At 45.5% G+C, this 25,102-nt stretch overlaps 1 protein-coding gene across 8 annotated transcripts in view; it reads left to right on the top strand.

Moving 5' to 3' along the window:
• Positions 1-25,102, top strand: part of TTLL5 (tubulin tyrosine ligase like 5) — a 1,306,640-nt gene that overhangs the window by 486,038 nt on the left and 795,500 nt on the right. For all 8 annotated transcript variants that reach the window (XM_085626706.1, XM_085626705.1, XM_085626700.1 and 5 more), the window contains 3 exons: positions 1,389-1,480; positions 19,963-20,025; positions 21,453-21,491. In XM_085626706.1, coding sequence (XP_085482832.1) covers positions 1,389-1,480; positions 19,963-20,025; positions 21,453-21,491 — 194 coding nt within the window. The remainder of the gene's footprint in view (positions 1-1,388; positions 1,481-19,962; positions 20,026-21,452; positions 21,492-25,102) is intronic.

The following is a 25,102-nucleotide window of genomic DNA, read 5'->3' as shown; positions in this document are numbered from 1 at the left end:
GCCCATTCTACCAGGGCAACGGCAGCCACTACTGCCTTGGGACGCGGCGTTCCCTTGCAGGACATTTGTCAGGCAGCTACGTGGGCCTCACTGCACACATTTACCAAGCATTATTGCCTTGACAGTCAAGTCCGGAGAGACAGCTTCTTTGGCCGGTCTGTCCTCCGTGACTTTCTGGTGTAATCTTGTTCGCAGACCCAGCACCGGGGTTGGTATTGATGGGGTATCTATTCTAAGGTAAGGAATCTATCACTAACATGTCTCTTTCAGATGCACAAGTTACTACTTGTGTAACAATATATCTGTAAGAGACATTAGTTAGTGATAGAGTCCTTACCGCCCCACCCATCCTCCCCGCTCTGCGAACTCATTTCTAGGGTTAAGGTCATCCCTTTCAGGGCCCTAGTTTCATGGCACCAGAGGTAAGTTTCTTGCATGGCTCTGCGTTCCTGGCGCGGAAAGTCGTGTGCAGAACTGACATCAGCGCGCATGGGTGGCGCCTAAGTAGCCTCCGTGACGTCATCTCGGTGCATACGACGCCAGTGACGGACGCGGAGACGCACGACGCCACCTTCCGACTCGCAGGGGTACTGCTGACGAAAACTTTCCGGATCCAGTCTGATGCCTGGGGATATTCTAAGGTAAGGAATCTATCACTAACTAATTTCTCTTACAGAGATATCGTTACACAAGTAGTAATTTGTGCAATGCGACCGCACTTGGTGTGGTCGCATACTCCCATTTCTCTATGGGAGTTTGTGCTGTGGCCGTTAACCGGCCGTAGCACAAGCTCCCACAGAAAAATGGGAGATTCTGTTAATCCCTCCACCACGTGGCAGGGATCAAGGTGCCTGCCACACTGTGCACACTTTGCAGGGATTAACAGAGGCTGCAGGAAGAGGGGGGTTTTGCTAGGGGCCCCCAAATTTGTTTTCCGACAGGCTTTCCATGTCGGAAAGCCCAACATGGAAAGCCTGTTGGAAATAGACATCATAATCCCAACGGCAGTCGTATAGGGATTACGTGCCGGTTCCGATGGGCTCAATGAGCTTGTCGGAATCCAGCTGGGAGGACCAGCCAGTTTCAATTCCGATCTCCTAGATTGAAATTAGGTGGTCAGAATAGAAACCATTGATTTTGGTCGGAAAGCCTCCGACCACAGGTTGGAGGCTTCCGACCGACATCATAATCGACCCCTTTGTGTTCATACTTAATCCCCTGTAAGTGTGTGTAAGTGTGTGCTATATATATTTATAGTATATATACACACTCAATCTATTTGTGGCTAGCCCCTGGCAAGTCATAATGGCTGGCCCAGCCTTTCACATGCAGGTGCTGGCTTGAGGTACTGCTACATTTTATACCTGTTCTCTGTCATTTTCTTCCAGATAAAAACTTTGCGAAGAGTAAAAGAGGAGTATGACCGGAGAGGCGGCTTCATTCGCATATTTCCCCGAGCTGACACATGGGAGCTATATGGGTGAGTCATGTCCTCCTGACTGCATCTTTTCTTTATATACTCTGTCAAATTGTGCTTCAGAATGTGGCAGAAGGGGTTCTGCAATCCAAGGTGACACTGGTTGCAGTACGCATGCTGAATTTGACTACAGCCACAGGACACAGGTTTTTAGAGTCCAAGAGAAAAATGTATATACATATTGCTATTCAGGCGCTCTTTCCTCCACCAGTAAGGACTTTTGCAAGACAATTTGTCTGGCACGCTCATTCGTGGTGGCACATAAGGCCTGAAGTGACCTAAATGTAGCATGTGGCATTACTCAGCAGTTGTGTACCTAATGCTCACATCAAGCTCCATCATTACTATGCAGAAGGCGGGTATCACAAGTTGTGGAACCCGGAGGCTTGATCTCCGAATGTGTTCTATTGTTGTTGTGCTTTCTGCTGAAGTGTAGACTGTACCTCATCCCCTGGATGATGAAGCTTTGCCTGTTCCCTGCAGTTTATGGCAGGGACACTGAAGCTCTGTCTTTGTTCTGCAGTTTATTACCTAGATGCTGAAATCCAGACTATGTTCTGAAGTTAATTTCCTGGTAGCTGTAGACCAGACAGTATGGCAGCTCTTGCTACGGATGCCTAACCCATAGTGTTAAGCAGCTTTGTTCTGGACATTGAAGCACATTTTATCCTGCAGCTCATGCCCTGGATACCGAAGCCAAGACTGTGTTCAATGCTCATGTCATGGATCCTTAGTCCTAGGTTGTTCTTCAGCTCATGCTACGTATGCTAAAGCCAGACTTAGTGTAGCTTATCTCCTAGTCATTGAAGCATAGGTAGTCCTGCAGCTATTGCATTGAATGCCAAAGACAGACTGTGTCCTGCAGCTCATCCCTTGATGCCAAAGCCCAGGCTGCTCTGCAGCTCGCATGGTTTCTGAATTAATGGTTTTTCTGCAGATGATACCAAAATGATGAGGACTGGGCTCATCAGTACAGCACATGCCCTCCAATCTGAATTCCAGGTTGTTCTGCAGCTCATGCCATGAGAAAAGGGACCAAACAGTATACAGCTCATGTGGTAGATAGCTCATTCTTAAATATCAAACCCAGATCAAGTTCTGCATCTCCTCCTTAAACGCCAAAGCTCAGTATGTACTGCAGCCCATGACTTGATGTTTTCCAAATGTCTGAGAGTGTTCTCCAGATTAGGATCGTCCATTAATTCACTACATTTGCAAGCATTTCGGAACACCTTTATTTGCAAATGAAAATGTGGTAGTCTCTTAATTTCAATGAACTCTCCTTCAGTCATTCTAATTATCTCGCAGAGGGTGTAAAAGTCCCTGTTCTCTGGGGGTCAGTTTTTTTTGTTATATTAGAAGACCTGTTGATTTAATTTAGTTTCCTATATGATGTTTTTTACTCATTACGTAATCTTTCATGCAACAGTTTGAAAGTGGGATGCCTTTCCCATGTCACCCAGAGTGAGTGCATTTTGTTTTTTTTAGACTTAGAAGACCTGATTCACCAACTGCCTTTTGTAGTGCGTAAAGAAATGCTATTCACAAACCTACAAGTGTAAATCTACACATCCACTTCTCCTATCTTTTCTATGGGGAGATCCTCACACATGTAAGTTTACTACGTAGTAGTATACATGGAGGGACCAGGTGAGTGACTGGAAAAGGGGGCATACTTACTATTTAGGAACTAGGAGAAGATTAGGGAGGGACGTGCACCCACCCACAAAAGAGTAAGACACTCCTATTCACAAAGGCACTTCTAAAATTAAAAGGACCCAAAACAGTAGTTACTGTACTCCAGCTCAGAGCTAGCATAAGTCCAGCACCACCCGTTGCTAACCACTGGTACTGCAACACCCTCCCATAGCAAACAAAAGAGATATGGACTTAAAATAAAAAAACATATAAGATATAATGTAAAATTAAAATACAAACAAATTTCGTATAATGGTAAGAAAACTTTCTTAAAAATAAAACATATTTATTATATTGTTTACAAATATTTCTATAACCTTTTTTACATTTAGAAATTAATGTAACCTTATTTTTGTTTAAAAATATATTTACTTTTAAATTGCTTTTAAATATTTATATTTATCACTTTTAATAATTATTACTACATAATATCTTTTTTTTACTTTATGTGGGAATTTTTCATTTAAAACTCAGAGACATAGTTTTAATTTTAAATATGCAAAATAATTCATATTTGAATGAAGTTTTTAGTGCTTTAGCATTTTTGTGTTCTAAATATATACAATTAATTCACTTTATTCTTTAACATAAAAATATGTTTACACATTTATATAAAGTTGAAAAAACTTGTTTTAAATGTCCCTACACTTAAATTTTAAAACATTTAAACTTTAAAAAAAATGTTTTAAATATTTTTATGGTATTGTCATGTAAATTACATTTATATATTCCAAATGTGGATGAAAATAAAAAATGCTACTGTATCTTTAACTTTATTTTGAATTCATTATTTCAATATATTTCAATATATTAAATTAAATGATCGCTATTTTATTAAAGATATATAAAAAACATACTTAAAGTTAGCATGTTATATTCATTATATATAAAAAATTACAAAAAGTTATGTATAGAAATAATTTCGGATATTGTAGTTGCTTTTTTTTAAAGTTATTTTGAATTCCATGCAATCCCAGGTTTGGATGCCTCTTGGAAACAGCAGACCACCTTATCTTTTATTGCTTTTTAATAAACCATATTTTATTAATGCAGCTCGTTTTCCTTTAAGGAAAACAGGATGTGTTTAAAAAAAATATGTATGTTTCGAAAACTTTGTAAGAGTAGGCAGTGGCCCCAGGGACCACTGAATACTCCTAAACAAATTTTTTCTGACCATTTATAAAGAGAGAAGTGTCCCTTGGGAACCCCATTCCTGTTTACAAATTGGTTGCCGCTACCTTTCATTAATTGGTAAAATATTAGTGTTTCGCAACAACCAGCGACTGAACAGCATAGATAGGTGACTTCCCTCCCCCGAATGTTGACATTTTCTAGTACATCTTTAAGACTTAGGTAACCACCCATTTCTGACTCAGAAGAATTCCAGAGGTTAGCAGTTTACTTTCTAGATAAGGGCCGAGGGTCTCTCGGTGACCGTTAGAATGCTAGCAGAGAGGGAATTTTGCATACCTTTCCTTAACCCCTCTGAATCCAAGCGTCCTGCATGAGATCAAGGACATGCCAGGTATCCATTCATGTTGGTAGCTGCAGCGTTTAGGTGCAGGGTCTGTTTCTTGAATATTCTGCATCACATCAATGGAAAATATATTAGTTTTCCAAAGAGGAGACTCCTCATGTGCATGGAAGAAATTATTCAGCGACTTTATGAGGAGCAAGGTATTGCACACCTTGCCTCTTTCCAGAGGACTTGAACAACTTGGCAGTTCCTTTAAAGATCTCTACTAGAGCACTATATATGAACAAATAAATATGATCCTTCTCCTGGGCTTAGAACATGAACCTGTTTTCTTCCTCATTAGATAATATTTTGTCCATTCACAAACATTTGCAGGTGTCCTGGTGAACGCCTGCAAGACCTACCTTATTGCGGTCACTGGGGCCTAGAGAACAAGTAAGAGAAATCCTTGAACACCAGTGAGGCCATAAAATGACTAAAGACGGGCATAAGCAGAGGGCACAGATCTATTGGAATTTAAAACAGCTCCTACCAAATTGATGAAAACTGTTTGAACTATTAGGCTTCTGCAACATCAAGATTCATTCTTGGAGGCGCTATATTATCAGCCAGATGCATGAAGATGTTTCAAGTGCGAATGCCCTTTGAATTGTATAGAGTGTCCCAATGGAAGAAGGTGGTTCGGAGGATGTATCTGACTTTGGTTTCCAAGGATTTGCAAGTAAACAATATCTTTCTTCTGACATTGATTCTGAACCACCATGTTGCCTCTGGACCCTTGTGCTACTGAATCTGCTAAGCTGTTGATAGCTACATCCCTTGCTTCAAGATCTGTTTTCCAAGCCTGATCGCATAGGTTTGAAACTCTCCTGTAAGGTGTTCCATTCCATTAACAAGAACACTTAATTACAGTGGTTACAGATGCTATTCTTCAGGTCTGGAGAGCACATTCTTTATGGAGAATCTATCCCTAGAATTAACACTGTGTCCCTACACATCAATGATCCAAGGTTGTCGAGCTTGCCCGGCCATAATTCTTTCACGTTCTCAGGCAGACATAATTTCAGTTTCGACTGGCAAAATCTCAACATGTGTATTACATATAATAGCAAAGAAGAATTAATCATAAGTCTTATGCTAGTCCTTATTCTGTACAAATATGCACCAAAAACACAGCATTTTCCTACCCAAAATGCCCTGTAAATACACTGAGCAGGTGACCCCAGCAGAAGATGCAGAATGCCCCCAAACATAAACTTGATGATTATGTTCTGAAGAACATGTTCTATTTTCCAAAGGGTACTTCTGGTGCACATTCCTCATCTTTTGAAGTTTTTTCACGCATCACAGTGGAATCTGCAGAAAACAGTCTTATCTTCAGTCTACTCTACAGATGATAGGTAGCTCACTATTTGGAGCGAAACTGCATACAGAAGTCATCACAATGAAAGAAACACAAAATTCTGAAACGTTCCCTAAACACTAGTGTCAGACTCCATTCAGTGGGCACCGGGTAAGCAGGGGTTACTTGATCACAACTGCGGTGGTTGGGGGTCATTTCTGTGTAGTGTCCTGGGGCCGCGCCTCTTTGCCTCTACAAACTGGCTCAAGTACACCATTTCTGCATCTGACTCTCAGGGTAGCAAGGGCGAGCAGACAATGGCATTCGATGGAGGTAGTGTGGGGGAACAGACTCAGAATTTAAAGTGTTATATAACAGCCACAATACTTTATTGTCCTGCTCAGGGCTTTTCTTTTATTGCAAATGGATGTACTCTAATCCCACCAAAACAAGATACTACACACAAGACATATTAGTCACCACAAGGGTGTGTATTACAGGTGATACAGGGTTATCTACGTATAAATCAGGAAGTTAGAAAAGCGCAGTTGCGGGTTAACTATGGCTGCAGAAGTGTAACTTCCTCGGTTTCTGTGACCTCTCAGTCAGTCTTTATTTCCTTTACTAGACTGTTCTCTTTAAGCAAGTTTTTTGGTAAATCACTTATCCCACGTAAATCTTTAGTAAAGTTCACAGTCCGTGTTTAATTCAGGTGATGGTTTTAGCTGACATTTCAGCTACTTGTGCGGCGTTAGTGTGCAGGTCACTTCCGGACAGATGCACTCTCAAGTGCATCGGACATGGCCAGTTGGCCCCACATCCTTCACTTCATGCATAGACCAGTGCAGAGGCAGCAGCTTCGTTGGAGTCTGATTCCGATCTGGCAAATCCCTGTACTCTCGGAGATTGGCTTCCTTACTCTGGTCTGTGGTGCGAGTCCACAGTCTCAGGGATAGAATGTAGGATAAGCACAAGTTCATTGTCCTCCTCTAGTGGCGGTTGCTGGACCAGGCAAAAGGAGTCGGTCTTTGAGTTGGTTCACTCATGTTGCCTAAACATTAAAACACTTGGGAAGGCTGAGAGACCTTCAGGCAGACTCTAGTTGCTCCCCCGCAAATAGTCGGCTCTTCTGGGCTTACTCTGTTCTAGACTTGGCAACTGGGCAACTCTGGATTGATTGATTGATTGATTGATTGATTGATTGATTGATTGATTGATTGGCCACAAGCAGAGCCACAGTTCTTATCCAGTATTGGGGTATCTTTCATAGATTCACATGCTTTGAATCATCCCCGCCGTTGAGGTGGGAGTCTTGCGGTACATATAAAATATATACATAATAGTAATAAAACATTACACAATGGCTACAATGGACAGTATGGTCACTACATTAGCCTATCCTAGTCTTTTTGTAAAAGGAACAAAATCTGGAACACAGCCAATCAGACTCCAGCACCCTCTTAGAACACTCCACAGAGAGGCAAACCCTTCAGATTTTCTACCGCATGTCATGTGACAGGGAGTCACCCTGAGCTCTGCTCAGTTTTTCTTCACCTTTGGCTGAACTTTGTGAGTAGCCATGTCTGATACTTCAAAGAAAAGCTTGTTTTTACCTTGTTCCTCCTGTGGAAAGAAGAGATTGCATTTTGAGGACCCCCACAAGGAATGTATTTACTGTCTTTATCCGGCTCACAAAGTTAAAGACTGCAGAATTTGTTGAACCTTTCCTGCCAAGACTTTAAAAGACAGAGAAGGAAGATTGCTGGTTTGGCTTGAGAAGTTAAAGGCTACATCTGATGTTTTTTCTGGAGATGATGGCAGTGTTAGTCCTCAGGTGTCTACCCCTATACCTAAGAAGAGGGATAGATCTGATGATCCCCCTGAGCGACAGAGTAAGACCCTGAAAAAGCCTCACAGTGAGACTGGTCTCTCTACCTCTAAAAAAGAGAAGCTTTCATTCTCTTCAGAGGAAAAATCAGGAGAAAAAGAACAAATTCCACAGAGAGAAAACTCTAAACAACAGAAATCTCACCCTGAGTCTCTCAAGATTCCTTCGACGTCGAAAAAGACACCGTCAACAACGAAATCTCCTCAGGCGGTGAGTGCTTCCTCCTCGTCGACGAAAACCATCTCGCCATCGACGATCGCTCCGTCGACGGCGGCACCGTCGATCGAGGATAGCGTTGATTAATCTGGCACCAGTGAGAACAACTGGTCATTCCTCGTCGACGTCTACCTCGTCCACGACGAGCCATCTCCCGTCGACGCTTCCACCGTCGACGACGGTCCATCTCTCGTCGACGCTTCCACTGTCGACGACGGCAGTTGCTTCGACGACGACAGCATCGTTGACTATGGGTTTTCCGTCGACGACGTCGATGATGACAACGTCGACGATAACTTCTGTTATGGCTGTGTCTGCTGGATCTGATTCACCGTCAATGTACATTTCGTCGACACTGAAGCGTAATAGACCTACCTCTCTGCAAATAACACCAGTTTTAACATCAAGACAATCATCTACGCTCTCGTCGTCGAGAAGCTATTTTCAGGACGTTTCTCATATCTCACCTTAGCCTCCTAGTCACTATTTGGAGGAATCAGAGGACGATGGACTTTTCAGACCAGCACGCAACCCTTCTCAACTCCAAATTAAATATCAGGAGGAGGATGATGAGGAGGAGTACTATGAGCCTTGTGAGTCGCTACAAGGTCCTCAAGCGATCCCATTTCAACAGGAGCCTATGGTGCAAATGCCTATAGCCTTGGTGCAAGACCTGATGGCTATGTTACAGTACTATCATTCACGTTTTCCACCAACTGCGCCTGTTCTGACGCAACCTACTACACCTCCTGTCGTGCAGGTCGCAGGACCGTCTGTCCCTATTGCTGAACCTCAGAATGTTTTACCTGTACAGCTTCTAATCCAGGATGATGATGACGATACTGTGGCGAAAGATGGTGAACTACCAAAATCGCCCACGACTGTGGATGACTACTTGATCCCTACGCCATCTTCGCCAGTTCCTCAGGCAGTAGATTCCCCTCCTGAGGATATTGGTGGTTTTCATGCTATTATGGAGAGGGCAGCGATCTGTTTTCATCTTCCTGGTACAGTGAAGCAATCTGATTGCTTTATGATTTTAAAGACCAGAGCAGGAAGTCCGTCCGCTCTATCCCTATAATAGATCACATCTGGGAAGAAGGAATGAAAATAATGGAAAAACCATTTTCAGTGCCTGCGATTCTTCTAAGAATCGATAAAAAATACAAAGCTCCAGATGATGCCCCCGCATGCCTGTCCGGTCATCCTAAACCGGATTCTGTTATTTCACAGAATACTCAACGTAGATCTCGGAATCCATCCATTCCGGTTACAGCATCACCAGATAAGGATGGGAGGCGGCTTGATAATGTCGGTAAGCGGTTCACCACCATGGCGGGTGCTTCAGTTCGTGCCACAATCTCCCTGGCAATTCTAGGGAGGTATGACTGCCAACTATGGTCGGACATTGCTCCATATCTCATGCCTCCTTAGGTTTTCGCCAACTTGCTGGAGCGGCAGTCCTCAGACGTCAGGGATGGTTGAAATCTACCACCTTTTGCCCCGAGGTCCAAACTAAGATTTTGGACATGCCATTCGATGGGGATGCGTTCTTTGGCAGGCACATAGATGAGGCTCTGCAAGAGATCAAAAAAGATACGGACACTGCCAGAGCCCTTGGCCCGTTGCAGTATAGGAAGACTCCTTTTCGAGGATCCCGTGGCAGAGGATCTTATTCCTTTCATAGTGGCTATCAAAGATACCAGTCCCAAGGCTATCAGGGAAAGGTATGGCTATCAACAACAGCAACAGCAGCAGTCATACAGGAACCCTTCGGCAGCCGCTTATAGACAACAGAATAGAGGACGACAGCCCCAACAGGCTAGAAAGCAGTGACGACTTCCTAGCACCTGCAGCAGCTATGCCACAGCCTACTTCCCGGATTCCGAACATATCCCAACATCTCAACAATTGGAAACGATTGACCACCGACAAGTGGGTCTTGGATATTCTCAAATTTGGGCATACCCTGGAGTTTGTCAGCATTCCTCCTCCTCACCCACCTTTAAAGAAGCATCCACCACATCTTGCTCTTCTCAGGAAGGAAGCAAAAATTATGCTCTTGAAAGGAGCGATAGAAAAGAGTTCCTCGCTCTCAAGTGGGGAAGGGGTTCTACTCCCGCTTTTTTCTAGTAAGGAAAAAATCTGGGGAATGGAAACCTATCCTGTATTTAAGAAAGCTGAACAAATATCCACAAAAGAAATCCTTTCGCATGGCCACACTTCAAGTGATCCTTCAGCTTCTGGATCATGCAGACTTCATGATAACGTTGGATCTCCAGGATGGCCCCAGTGGCTGCTCACCTCAGACTTCAAGGCATACAGCTATTCCCATATCTGGACAATTGGCTGATAAAGGCTCCTTCTTTTCGCCAGGCCTCTCATGCAACGTCCATATGTCTTCAATTGTTTCAATCCCTGGGACTCTCTCTCAACAGCCAACAATCTGTTCTTCATCCTTCTCAAAGGGTTCAATTTCTGGGGGCAGTCTTGGATACTATCCAGGACAAAGCATTCTTGTCCAAAGAAAGGCAATCGCATCTGATTTCTCTGCCATCAGACCTTCGAAGAAGACATATCGCTTCTGTGAGAATCATCAAATCTCTCCTAGGAATACTATCCACAGCGATGCTGTTGGTACCTCACACCCATCTCAGGATGACGCCTATCCAGGAGGAACTAGACAGTCAATGGCTGCAGATCACAGGATTTTTCGACGACCTAGTGAGAATAACTCCAACTATGCAGGTAGCGCTGCTTTGGTGGTCGCGCTCCAAGAATGTCTCAACCGGGCTTACTTTTCTTCCTTCTATGCCGGAGTTCATCCTGACTACAGACGCCCCCCTAGCAGGGTGGGGTGCACACCTTCAAGATCTCTGCATAAGAGGAAAGTGGTCCGCTGCGATGGCAAATCTATGCATATCAACTTCTTAGAGCTTCGAGCCATTTTCCTGGCGTTGCAGTCTTTTCTCCCAAGACTTCAAGGGTCCTCAGTTCTCATCAGAACCGACAACACCACTTGCATGCACTACATAAACAAGCAAGGAGGTACTTGTTCACACATTCGGTCTCAAGAAGCTCAAAGAATTTGGGAATGGCTCCTTTCTCACAACATCACGATAAAGGTGGAGCATTTACCAGAAATTCACAACAGTCTGGCGGACACTTTGAGCAGGACTTCAAAGTCCTGTCACGAATGGGAGTTAGATCAGTCAGTTGTGGAACACTTATTTCAGATGTGGGACAGACCAAATTTGGATCTTTTTGCCTCCAAAAACAATTGGAAATGCCCATTCTTTGCCAGTTGGGAACCGGAGAAAGGTTTGTGGGGGCACGCCTTCATGATGAGATGGACAGGGATCTTCGCATACGCATGTCCCCCCTTTCTGTTGCTCCCAAGACTTCTACGCAAACTCAAAATGGAACCATGCTGCATGATTCTCATTGCTCCGCGATGGCCACATCAGCATTGGTTCACAGAGCTTCTCCTACTGTCAGAATGCAGACCATACTGCCTTCCTGCAGTTCCGACCCTGTTATCAATGAGCAAGGGCCAGATTATTCATCCTTACCCAGCCCAACTGCATCTACCTGCATGGTTTCTGAATTCAAGAGGCTAGATTTACCACAGGATTGTAAATGTATACTTGCAAAGGCAAGAGCTCCTTCTACTCTAAAGACTTATGCTCTAAAATGGAAGCGATTTTGTTCTTGGTGCAATGACAATTATGTGCATCCATAGAAATGCTCTCCAGATAAAGTTCTGCCTTATCTTCTTTCGCTAACTAAGTCTGGGCTTATGTTTAGATCAGTTAAGCTACAGTTAGCGGCCATCTCTACCTACAAACGTTCTGCAGGAACTGCATCCCTCTGCTCTAGTCGTTTGATCAAACAGTTTCTAAAGGGTCTTTTCAGAGCTTTTCCACCCATCAGAGCTCCTCCTCCGGAATGGAGGCTTAACCTGGTTTTACAGCAGCTCATGTAGCATCCATTCGAGCCTGTTCACTGAGCCGACCTTAAGTACCTCTCCTGGAAAACGGCTCTTTTAGTGGCACTAACCTCTGCTCGGAGAGTCAGTGAAATTCAGGCATTTACTATCAAACAACCTTATTTGAGATTCACCAATGATTATGTTCTCCTCAGAACAAATCCAACATTTATTCCGAAGGTTCCCTCTACATTCCATCTTAATGAACTTATTATACTACGTTCTTTCTTTCCCAATCCGTCTTCCTCTGCTGAAAAGGCTTTGCATACCATGGATGTTAAAAGATGTCTGAAATTCTATATCTCACGTACTGTGTCCATCCGTAAATCGGACCAATTGTTTATTTCTTATGGCGGTCAAAAGCCAGAAACAGCTGTCACTAAATCCATTATTGCAAGGTGGATTGCATCTGCGTTACAATTCTGCCATATTAAAGCTGGGCATCCTTTGTCTGTGAAACCCAAGGGTTATTCTACAAGGGCAGTGTCCTCATCTACTGCTTTTTTTGCCGGAGTACCTTTGGAAAAGATTTGCCATGCTGCGACCTGGAAAAATGTGCACACTTTTACACGGCATTACTGTCTAGATCTGGCGACAGAGGCTGAATCAGCTGTTGGTCAAGCAGTGTTACGAAACCTCTTTAAATAAGGTAAGCCTCTGTAAGGAGGTGATTATGTCATTACATGTTCACTAATATAAGGTGTATTGTTTTTCTTTTCAATTTTGTTACTATTGTTCTCATATATATATTTATATATAACATTTTCTTTCCCTTCCTAGGGTTAGAATGTTATATTGCATTACTGTATTGGTTTTACGAGGTATCTATGTGATTCTTATGATACCCACCATCCGCTATACAACTAAGGATTCTACTGCTAACTATTCTGATTCTAAGCATGTGAATCTGAAAGATACCCCAATACTGGATAAGAAAACGAATTACTTACCTGTAACTTCAGTTTTCCAGTATTGGTATCTTTCATAGATTCACATGCGACCCACCCTTCTTCCCGGAGAGGCTTACCTTATTGCTATTACGTGTTTACTGTCACTTGTGCTACGAAAATCTGAGGGTTTGCCTCTCTGTGGAGTGTTCTAAGAGGGTGCTGGAGCCCGATTGGCTGTATTCCAGATTTGGTTCCTTTTACAAAAAGACTAGGATAGGCTAATGTAGTGACCTTACTGTCCATTGTAGCCTATTGTGTAATGTTTTATTACTATTATGTATATATTTTATATGTACCGCGAGACTCCCAACTCGACGGTGCGGATGTTTCTAAGCATGTGAATCTATGAAAGATACCAATACTGGATAACTGAAGTTACAGGTAAGTAACTCGTTTTCTTCTGGCATATGCACATTCATCAGGCGATGCTTCCTCATCTATGGGACACTGGCTTTGCTACAGATATCAGCCCTGTATCATAGCAGTTCTTTGAGTACTCTGTGGGGTGCTCCCTTTCTTGATCTCACAGAACTTGGAACTGAACCAAGGGGAATAGTTTGGGTACCACTTGTATTCACTCTTCCCACACTTGAGAGGTTGATCCCACTTATAATGGTTTGGGGTGGTTCCTTTTCATATTTCATGTTTTCTTCAGTACAGGCACAGTTGTTAAAAGTGATGGCTTTCACAGCAGTTAGTGGCGATGCTGGCTTCAGGCACGAGTACTCATCACATGAGCACAATGACATGTGAATCCTCTGCACCGGACTGTTATCAGCCTTGCTGCAGTAGCACTCTGGGACAGATGAAAGCCACAGGCCCTGCCTAGAAGCTTTCCTCACTCTAACAGTAGAATCTTCGGACTCACTGTCATTCCCCCAAGCAGGAGGGCTCCCGAAGGACTAATCAGCATATCCCCTTTAAAAACAAATTTCTAAAGGCAGCCCGGTGGCTATCCTCCCATACTTCAGTGTCTATGGTTTCACCCTTTAGCTCAGGGAAGCAGGCAGTACACTTCCAGTGTCTGGAGAGGCTGTGTTACAATATCCATCGTGTACCATGGAAAATTGAGGCAGTCCAAAATGGATCCTTCTGGTTTCAGCAATCTCATTCTTGCATTCACACTGAGTCCTTCTACCAACAGAAACTCAGAGTGCAAGGATCTAGGTGTGTTTCATAAAAGCGGAATTAGACACGAGTGGGCCCACTATGTGCCACACTCCTCCTGAGTCAGAGAAAAAGGTCTATTAAGCGCTAAAATTAAAAGACATGTAGACTGCCACCATCCCTTTATGTTGATAACCTTTGTCATGGACAGTAGTATGTTAGCTACAGGGCACACTTAGTGCCTCCTTCAGGGTCTCAAGAGCAGGCTCTGGACCTCAGAGTGATAGGACATGCCTATGCTTCAGCCGGCACAATGTATTAGCCAAGCTGGGACACCGAACTGGTGGCCATGCAACAGGAGGTACTCCCTATACACGAGCAACAGGTGGACGTCCAATCTCACTTGGAGGATCTTGAGAACCGCTCACACCGTCATAACATCAGGATCTGGGGGGTGAGCACCAATGAAGAGGCTGGCGACATTTTCAAATACGTACGTGAGCTCTTCAATCATATATTGGGCAATCCACTGGATACTGACCTTAAGCTGGATCGAGTGCACAGAGTGGGCCCACCCAGAGCGGCGACTGCCCCTCTGGCGGATATCTTGGTCTGCGTTCAGGACATTCACACTAAGGAGGAGATTTTGTGCAAAGCCAGATCGCTTCAATCGATCACTTTCCGAAACCAGTCGCCCATCCTCTACTAAGACTTAGCTGCTATCACACTCCAGAAACGTAAGACCTTCTGGCCCATCACGGAGGCTCTGCGCCAACGCAACATCTCTTATTCTTGGGGACACCCGTTTCGCCTCATCTTCCGGCATGACTGCAAGCTGTACCAAATTCGTTCTCTGTCAGAAGCAGGCAAACTACTGGGGATTACCATCCCGGATGACACGGATGGTGGAGAGTGCTCGGATCAGGGGTCTGGTGATGGTCGACCGAGGTGAAGGCAGCAGCGACGACGACGGCGCACTCATCGCCCGGATCCAATGGCTGTCAAGAGAGATCAACAAGCCACCTTCGAGACTCTGCCAGAAGTCTTGGCCAAGGCGTCAACCTTGTGACTGAGCCTGGTTATCATGGCGTATCCTTCCTTTGATGCTTGAGGGGGGTGGGGGGGGAGGGGTTTGGGGCTACTATTGGACACACGACAACCCAACGGACTCTGTCTGTTAATCCTTGGATGACGGACTGATGGTCGAACTTAATACTTCTTCCGGCACCTGTTGTGCCCCTTCTTCTCCTCTACTTGTTGTGGGTTCTTTTTACCGCCTTTCTTTCTATTTGCTTTTCTCTCTTCTCGGGTGGGGCCCTCGGTCCATGGGGTTTAGTGGCTTCACAGTCCTCGTGCTAGCGCTGATGGTCTGTCCTCGTGGGCCTTGCCTGGTTCATGCTCCTCGGGTGCTCATGATCGGCGACTACTCCACCTTTAGGATTTAGATGCCAACGTCCTCAGTTAAGATCCTCACACTTGATGTGAGAGGGCTCAATAACCCCATTAAACGTAGAGCAGTCCTCTCCTATCTGGAGAGTACAGGGGCAGACATTTTCCTTCTCCAAGAGACACACTTGCTCTCTAAAGATTGTCACCGGCTTCGGTTCCGCACCTTCCCAGTGCAATTTTTCTCTTCCGGACCCTCCAAGACCGCAGGGGTGGCGATATTGGTCTCAGGGGCCTTTCAGGGGAAAGTGATGATTATTTGCTGGATGATTATTTGCTACACAACAATAGTCCTGACACAGCTCTTTCCACCCGATGGGATGCCCTTAAGGCGGTTATTAGGGGAGAAATCATCGCTATCTCATCCGCAGGTTACGCAAACCGTACAAAGAAAAGAGAAGACCTAACACAAAAAGTGCGAGAGCTGGAGCAGATGCACCACCACACCGGGGCCCGCGAATTTGGCGACAGCTGACGGCAGCCTGGGCCCAACTGGCCCCATTGACCGTGATAAAGCTGAATATGCTGCGCCTGCGACATTCCTTCTATGTTGGTGGGGATAAGTGTGGGCGACTGCTAGCGCACAAAATCTGGGAGGCTCAACAGCGTGAGGGAGTGCAAGAGATTAGGTACCATACAGGAGTGCTACGCACGGACGGCGTGGCTATTTCTGACACCTTCCGCAACTTTTATGCCCAACTTTACGACGAACAGCCTTTAGAGAGGGCGGACATAGACGCCTATCTAGCTCTGGCCCGCCTTTCCGCCTTGACACCGGAACAAGCTGCCCATATAGAGAGGGAGATACGACCGGAGGAAGTCATAGCAGCCATTGCTCGCTTGAAGTTAGGCAAATCTCCGGGCCCCGATGGCTACACGGCAGCTTTCTACAAGCAATTTTGGTCAACGCTTACTCCCCTGCTCACTCGGCTCTTTAACTCCTTTGCGATACCTAGAGCTATTCCCTCCTCTATGCTGGAGGCAGCGATAGCCGTCATCCCTAAACCAGGGAAGGACAAAATGAATTGCGGGTCCTACCGACCTATTTCACTCTTAAACTTTGATCTGAAGCTGTATACTGGAATATTAAATACCCGGCTTGCACCTTATATGCCGGTGGCTTGTGGACCTCATAGAAAAGGCCTCCCGTATCCCAGGGAACTATATGCTCCTAACCATAGATGCGGAGAAGGCCTTTGATCGGGTCCACTGGCCCTACCTTGAGCAGGCAATGGATCACATTGGCATAGGGGACAAGATGCAGACACACATTCTTAACTGCTACCGTTTCCCCACAATTACAGTGCGGATCAACGGACAAACGTCCACCTCCTTCCTTATTAGTAGAGGCACGAGTCAGGAATGCCCCTTTTCGCCCTTACTCTTTGCCCTCAATATGGAACCTATGTTGCAAAGAGTCAGGGACCACCCCTATATCATGGGCATTCACTTCGGAGGGGACACGCACACTATAAGTCTATATGCTGATGACGTACTGGTTACTTTAGCGGACCCCGGGACTGCTCTGGGGGCCTTCCTGAAGGAACTGGATTCCTTTGTGGGCGCTTCCGGGTTTAAGGTCAATCTTACGAAATCCACGGCACTGAATCTCTCCCTGCCGCCTCAGGCATGAGCAGCTCTTCAGGCCCGGCATCCCCTGCAGTGGTCTGACGATGTTGTCCCCTACTTAGGTATACAGCTGACCCCGACCTTGCAGGCCATAAAGATGGCCAACTACTCCCAACTCCACACGCAAATCTGTACCGGGCTGCAGAGGTGGAAACACTATCCGATCTCATGGCTGGGGAGCATCGCGGCTATCAAGATGACAATCTTCCCCAAAATGTTATACCTCTTTCAGATGCTCCCCTTGCAGCCCCCCACGGGCTAGCTAAACAGGGTGCAGTCAGAGCTTTCTCTTTTCATTTGCAAGGGCGCAAACAGAGACTGAAACGGTTAGTTAGCTTCCTCCCACACCACAAAGGGGGCCTTGGGATTCCAGATCTCACGCTTTATTATATAGCCGCGCAACTCCGACACTTGGTAGAATGGAGTCGAGCTGAATCTGGGAAACATTGGCTCTTTCAGGGTTGCTCGGTCGCTAGTACGTCTCTCATGAAGATTCCCTTTCTCCGGAAATCCCAAAGCCTGTCCAATTTATACGCTTCACATGTAACACGCACCACCCTTAAGGTCTGGGATCAGACCAATACGCGCCATGAGCTAACGACCTTCCCTTCTCCGCTCACATCTCTTTTCGATAACACTGACTTTAGCCCTGGGATGGGCTCGCAGTCCTTCCCGTTGTGGAAGGAGGCCGGGTGCCGAGCCTTGGGCCTCTTATTTGACAAAGGGGACATCATCCCCTTCTCGCAACTCAGGGCCAATTATGGCCTCCCAGAATCCGAACGGCTGCACTATCTACAGGTGCAACACTGGGCTATGCATCCTGATAAACGAGCGCAGGCGACTAGGCTTCTCACCCCCTATGAACGGTGGCTCATTACACGCTCCTCGGACAAGAAGCTTATTTCGGATTTGTATAAGATGCTCCTGTCTCGCTATACCCACATTCACCATGCGGGACGTGCACGCTGGGAGAGGGACCTTGGCCGTAGTCTTAGTTCCAAAGAGTGGAAGGGTGCATGCTAAAGGGCGTTCCACCCAGCAACACATGTAGGCCTGACTGAAACATTTACCAAGCTTGTAAATTGTTGGTACTATACCCCAGAGAGACTCCACCAAGCTGACGCTACACAGACCCCTGACTGTTGGCGGGGCTGTGGGTCGAGGGGTACGCTGGTTCACCTTTTGTGGGACTGCGAACATCTACGGACTTACTGGACGCAAATACTCGACAATGTTGACAAGTACCTTGACACGGAGTTCCCAGGCTTCCTGCATATGACCTGCTGGGGGTAACCCACTTACCTATCCTCTGAAATCTAGGCAAGGGAAGCAGATTGCAATAGCGCTAGGCACAGCCATCCAGAACATACTGATACACTGGAGATTCCCCCGAACTCCTACACACACAGGGTGGCTTCAGCGATTGTGGCACGTTCTGGGCATGGAAAAGATTTCTCTCACTCTGGCGGGGAAAGGCTCCTCCTTTAGCGATCTTTGGCAGCCATTCCTCACCCTGCTTGCTCAAGATTTCCGGGAGCTGACTTACCCCAGGTACTTACGCCTCCTGCGTCTAACTACACCGGACTCCTCTACATAGGCTGGCCTGGTTCCACAAACAACACCCAGCTCGGCGCAGCGCCACATAGAAGGTAATGGACCGGGTGGAATGGAGGGTAGCTCTCTTTAGGGATTCCTCTTCTTCTTCTTTCTTTTCTTCCTTGTATTTGGGTGGTACTGTATTTGTTATTATTTGTTGTTTCTCGTAATACCAATGCACTTAGTACCTATGGTGGGCTCTGCGTGACCCGTTCTACGGCAACTTGGTTTCTTTGATGTGGAGGTGTTGCTAAATTTGACTTTTCAGTTAAAGTGTTTTGTGATTCTCGCTGACTCTCATCAGAATAATTTAAATGTAAATCTATGGACAGTATCAGCAATGATAACCAGTGCCACTGATCAATACATTTTATTTATTTTCAGCCTTTACTATGAATGAGGTAGCTCAGACTGTATTCTTCCCTGTCACCTAATGTGGGCACGCTGCCTGGGGCTCTCCAATTTAGGAGGAGTGCATTGTGCATGTTGTCTCACTTTGACTTATGGAAAAGTCATAAGGAGTATTGTCTATCATTTGTCTCTTGTCTCCCTTTATGCGTACTACCTCTTCTCTACCTCAGTCATCTCTTCTTCCTTCTCTTTTGTCACTGCGTTGCTTTATCTCTCCAACCTCCATACCAGTGGCAAATCCTTCTTCTCTTCTATTATTTCTACCTAGTCATATTAGATCATTCTTAGTCTTCCACTCGTTTCTCCACTTTTACTATCATTCCCTGGAGCCCCATCAGTACTTTAGTGCCTCCATCAGAAGTCGTGCAGGCCAGCAGAGACAAACTCACTTATTGCTCTCCCACTATTTAACAGTATCTAACGGTATACATTGAAAAATTCAGGCAGTATCTAACAGTATACATTGTAACTCGTTTTGTGACTTTCCTATGATTTCTTACAGAGTCTATATTGCCTATATTCCTTAACCTTTTTGCTCTGGCTTTCAGTTTGATAATTTGTTTATTTTGCAGGATTGAGCACGGTTGTGGGTGTGCAACTGATTGTCTTCTAATTAGCTCTTCTTCAGGATGTCTGGAATTTCTGCTTCTATCCCTCTTCATGTGTTTCGTCAGATCAAATGAGCGTATTCACTGCCAAGTCTGGTTCTTACTCTGATTGTACCTCTGGTTTTTCAGGCCCTACCTGGAGTTCAAGACGACTATGAACTATGTGCTGTCGACACACCTTTTCAAAGACAGGTGAGTGCTGTCAGACTCCGGAATATATGCAGATAGGATGAAAAACATGTCCAGAGGAGGGAGTGCATGCTCAGTGGACTTAGTACATGGTCAAATAAGAAATAATGTGTTCAAAGAAACTCTTGCAGAGTCAGAGTGGAGTGAGGGGTCAAATGAGGATATGTTAAGTTAAGAGTATGGCATGCATCACGGTCAAAGTGTAATATATGCGGGCAGATGGTGGAGGGTGTTATCAAAGGAGTAACACCACAATTAGAGATGGGCACACATGGCTGATGGAGTACTTTCTTTCATAACAGGGAGTGGATTCTTAACAAAGTGTGTGTATTGTCAGACTAAGGCATGTCTGTTGAGATGAAGGATTGTTTTGTCAGAGGTAGGACTGAACATTTGTAAAAAGTACTGGGCATGCTTCGAGTGCTCGAAAAAGCTTCCAGGTTTTTACAAGAGATGGTATTTAAACAGGATGAATACACTCTGTCATAGAATTACAGGAAGGATGAGTAAGCTTGTCGAAAGGGATTAGCGAGTGAGAGAAGACGCTTAGAGATTGCATGGTGAGGGAGAATTGAGGAAGCCATTGTATGAGTCCCAGCTCAGGTGAGTAAGCCCCTTGGGAGGGGTCTCTTGGTCCTGGAGAGAGTACTGTTTGAGCGAGGAAGCCCTTTGATGGAATAGAGGGTAAGGAGGTAAGCCTATGTTGTAACCTCAAAGGGGTTACACATATTGAGTAAGATACACAATGGAAGACAGGATAAGTAAACCCCAGGAGAGATTACAAAAAGATTGTGGAAGCCCACTTAGGAATTATAGTTTGAGTCAGGGTTTTCCCTCAGTTATTAGAGAAGTAGAGAGTACGCCTTTTAGGAATAAAAGGGGGAGTAAGGAATCTTAATTGGTGTATGTAAGCGGAGTGGAGAAAACGCATAGACGAATTACAGGGGAGTGTGTAAGGCATTTTATAGTTGAAGGGGGTAAAATATACACTTTGCAGATTTACTTGGGGAGTTAAGATAATCAACCTAAAGCATTATGGAGAAACAGAAGTCTCCTTTGGGATTACAGGTGGGATTACAGGTGGAGAGAGGCATATAGAGGTTTTTAATGGGGAGTATGGAAGCCAACTTTGGCGTTGTAGAAAAGGCATCAATGCCGGTTTTGACATTATAATTGAACTGTGGAAGCCTCCTGGATGTTAAAGAGACGCTGGGAAAGCTTATTTATGGATAAACGGAGTGAGTAGGTCCCATGAGAGATCAGTCGAACTGAGCACGTCTCCTGGAGGACTTTAAATGTATCATGTATCAGTGGTATCCTAAGAGAGGCTGCATCTGTTGTACCTGCTGGAGGGGAGGTCAGTTGACTCAATGAAGGCTGTAAAGAGCCATGTTCATGGCTTACCATGTTCCCCTTGTTTTTTTCTACAGGGCAAACAATGGGGCTGCTGTTGGGATCACCAAAGTTAGGTATGTTGTTCATCACAGTATTAGCTTAAAATGTTGATGCTTTCTGAAGTATGGTCTCATCTTTTCTGTGTGCACCTTACCCTCCTCTCACAATGGATCAGTCCTGTTTCGAGGATTGCAGTGATCCAATCGCCTGCTCCCTCATCTAGAAGGAAGCAGCTTTCTCTTGGTTGGTGATCCTTACGTATAGAAGGAGCGGGAACAATGTCTGTTTTCTTTGTGCGTTTCCTTTTCTTCAAGCGATCTCATTTAATTTTGGAAAATTTGGTGCAATACAATTTAAAATAAGTAGTGTAAGTTCTGTGGGTTAAGAATCGTAGCAATTTGCATATATTACTGCAAAAACATTAATTATAACAATCTATAGAAGAGTCAAGTTTACATCAGTTAGTTACAAATTCAACAAAAAACAGAGAACTATATGCAAATAGATTATTTAAATATCTAAGAATAAAGGAGATTAGAAAATAGTAAATGTATATTGCCCACAGCATCGGTTAAATAAATGCTAGACCCTTCTGCTAAGTGTGTTTTTAACAATGTAACCTGTGGGTCATAGTCTGAGCTTAGAGTACCTACTAAATCCCTCCAGGTACTTGAGAAGGCCCTGGATTTGGTGCTTGTTAAAGGTTCTGGACTCTAAGCAGTACAGCCTATACTTACTCCTCGGAGCCAGTTCTCACCTGACCCACCAGCTAAAGCTTTTCAGACATCCGGTCAACATGAACTTCTCACCAAGGCATGCTTTCATGGTGCCTACTAGTGTGTCTTCTACTGTCGAGGTGAATGGGCTGGGCACTACACCCACAAGGTAGGTCTATGTATAAAAACACTTGTGCAGGCAAACTGAGCTCATCAACAACATGAATAGGCCATGACCCTTGTAAACAAAAAATAGGCAGCCCCTTGTATGACTGCTCAGAAAATCTCCCAGATAGAACATTTTCTTGTAGTGAGAGATTCTGTTGTCAAGACGTGTTCTATGGTTGGGTAGAAGGACCTGCTGGGTGCTCTTTCTTCTACCATTAGAGTTTAGCAAAGGACAGGTCCTGTCATGGCAGCTCCCACTGTGCAGGTAGATCATTGTTTTTAAGTGGAGGCACAATGTGCAAATGCTGATCAATGTTGCTCCACTTTGAGTGGAATTGGGATCTGATAGAGACATCTAGCCACAGATTCCTTAACGTTTATTTGAATTCTTCCCAGGCGCCAGTCTGGATCCGGACATTTTTCAGCAGTACCTCTGCATGCCGGGGGATGGTGTCCTACAGCTCCGCTGTGATGTCGTCTCCGGATATGACATCAGTGGAGCCATATAAGTCACCTCCGGCGGGCAGACCTCAGTTTCTTCTTTTCAGTGTTGTAACATGGATCCGGAGAAGCAGTTCGTCAGGTCGTTTTTTATCGACCTACTTCGACACCTTTTGTCAGTGGAATAGTGTGCCTTTGTCAAATGTCGACTGGTTTAAAACCTTGTGGGTCTTGTAGCCGACATATGTCGGTGATGGATCCGCATACAATTTGTATGTGGTGCTTAGGTAAGCACCACAATGCCGAGGATTGCGGTTCCTGCCAGAAGCTAAAACCGAAGTCGCTGAAGGAGCGGCGTTTGAAATTGGTGCGTATCTCGATCTTCGGAGGCTTCTCAGCCTCGGTGTTCGTCGTCCCGGGAAGAACATTTGCGGGGTCGATACAGGACCGAAACCAGTCTGTGGGACGTCGTTTTCCGGGGAAGTCAAAAGGTAAGGAGTGGTTGAAGTCGCGGTATTTTCGGACTTCACCGCGTGGAGACTCTGTCTCCCTGGCCTCCTCCTGCTCGATGACTAAGAAAGCCGTATGCGACTCCGTGCCGTGTCTCCCAATGTTTCTGTGAGCCGGTGCATCGGCTCAGATGAGGGAATATTATGATTCCTTACACCTATTCTTTGAAACCCCATCTCCCTCTGGAGCGCCTCTAGGCCCCAAGGAGGTGAGTGGAGTGCCGTCGGAGGATCTGTCCTCGATGACAGTTGGGCCATCGGAGACGATGGATCAGCGTCTGTCGACGTCAACTGACATGGCTTTGGTGCAGGCTCACAGTCCTTTGGGATCTTTGCCTAAAACGCCTATCTTTGATCAACCGACTCCAACATTGACTTTGACGGCATCAGTTGAAGTCGCCTCTCCACCAGTCGACGTTGTGATGGTGCCTATTCGGCGTCATACAGCGTCCGATATGGATTTGGCTGTACAAATTGAGGGAATTCTTCATTTTGTGGCCCCTTTCCAGGAAGAGGCATTGTGAGGTCCACCTGTATCGACTGGGGCTCGGATTTTTCAGCCCACTTCTGATGCAATGTGTTTCAAGTGGAGGAGAGTTGACTTATAGCTGTTGGTGAGGTTAGTGGGCTGGAATCCTCACTAGCCTTAGGTTTGCTCTCTCCCTCTAGTCTTGCCACGGAGGCAAGTTACTCCTTTGCAGACATGCTGAGGAAAGTGGCTGCAGTTTTAGACTTGTCACTGCCCATGGTGCAGAGGTCTCAAGACCCTTTGTTTGAAATCCTTTGCCCAGGTCAGACGGGAGAAGAGCCTGTTCATCCGTATAGTGAGGCCCTATTTGATGTTTTGTTAGGTGCTTAGGCAAAAGCCTGAGTCAGGGGTCTCAGTGGACCTTGATGTTGCACGCAGACTTTTGCCTGCACCTGGGGACCCAGTGTGTTTGCATAGACATCCTTCCACTAGTGGCCTGGTGACTCAGGCTGCAACTTCTTCTAAGGATGTAGATTCTACTCCTAAGACTCCGGTGGGTAAGAATGCTAGGGGTTGTGATACTTGTGGTAAGCATATATTTGCTTTGGCCAGCTCAGCATTGAGAGCCACCAACACGTCTTGTGTGCTGGGGTGCTTTTCCTATGCCTTATGGGATTCTTTACAGAACATGCTCCCATCTCTTCCGGATAACCTCCGTGCTGAGGTAGGCAACTTGATTAGAGAAGGCCAGTAGGCTGCTAGGCTTACCATAAGGTGTGGCATGGACACAATGGATTCTGTGGGTCAGGCCATGGCATCTGTAGTGGCGCTAAGGCGTCGGGCTTGGTTGGCATCTCTTGGTTTCTCAGAGGCGGCCTGGTCGGCTTTGGCCAATATACCATTTGATGGTGCACGTCTTTTTGGCGATCAGGCAGATGCGGCGTTAAGACGTTTCCATAAAAGACGGAGAACTACAGTCATAGTCCTACATTTTCAGTCTATGTGTGATAGCTTATATGTTTTTGTTGATCAAAGAATAGCCTTATTAGTATGTTGGATATGTTCAATTCGGTTCCAGTACTACCACGTGTACTCTGGTGAGCAGTAGTGGTTATAACTACAAGAGGATCAACAAGAGGATAACCTTCAAGCTCCTCACCCACGCACACAAGGCACTCCACAACACCGGACCAGCGTACCTCAACAGACAACTCAGCCTCTACACCCCCGCCCACCAGCTCCGCTCCGCAGACCATGCCCTCACCACCATCCCCCGCATCCGAAGAGTGACCGCCGGCAGCAGATCATTCTCCCACCTCGCCGCCAAGACGTGGAACACCCTCCCCATCCACCTACGGCAGACCGAAGACCTTCTATCCTTC

This window comes from Triturus cristatus, chromosome 9, assembly GCF_964204655.1.
Source record: "Triturus cristatus chromosome 9, aTriCri1.1, whole genome shotgun sequence".
Classification (NCBI taxonomy): domain Eukaryota; kingdom Metazoa; phylum Chordata; class Amphibia; order Caudata; family Salamandridae; genus Triturus; species Triturus cristatus.
The sequence above is the reverse complement of the archived record's forward strand: the minus strand, read 5'-3'. Positions and strand labels throughout refer to the sequence as shown.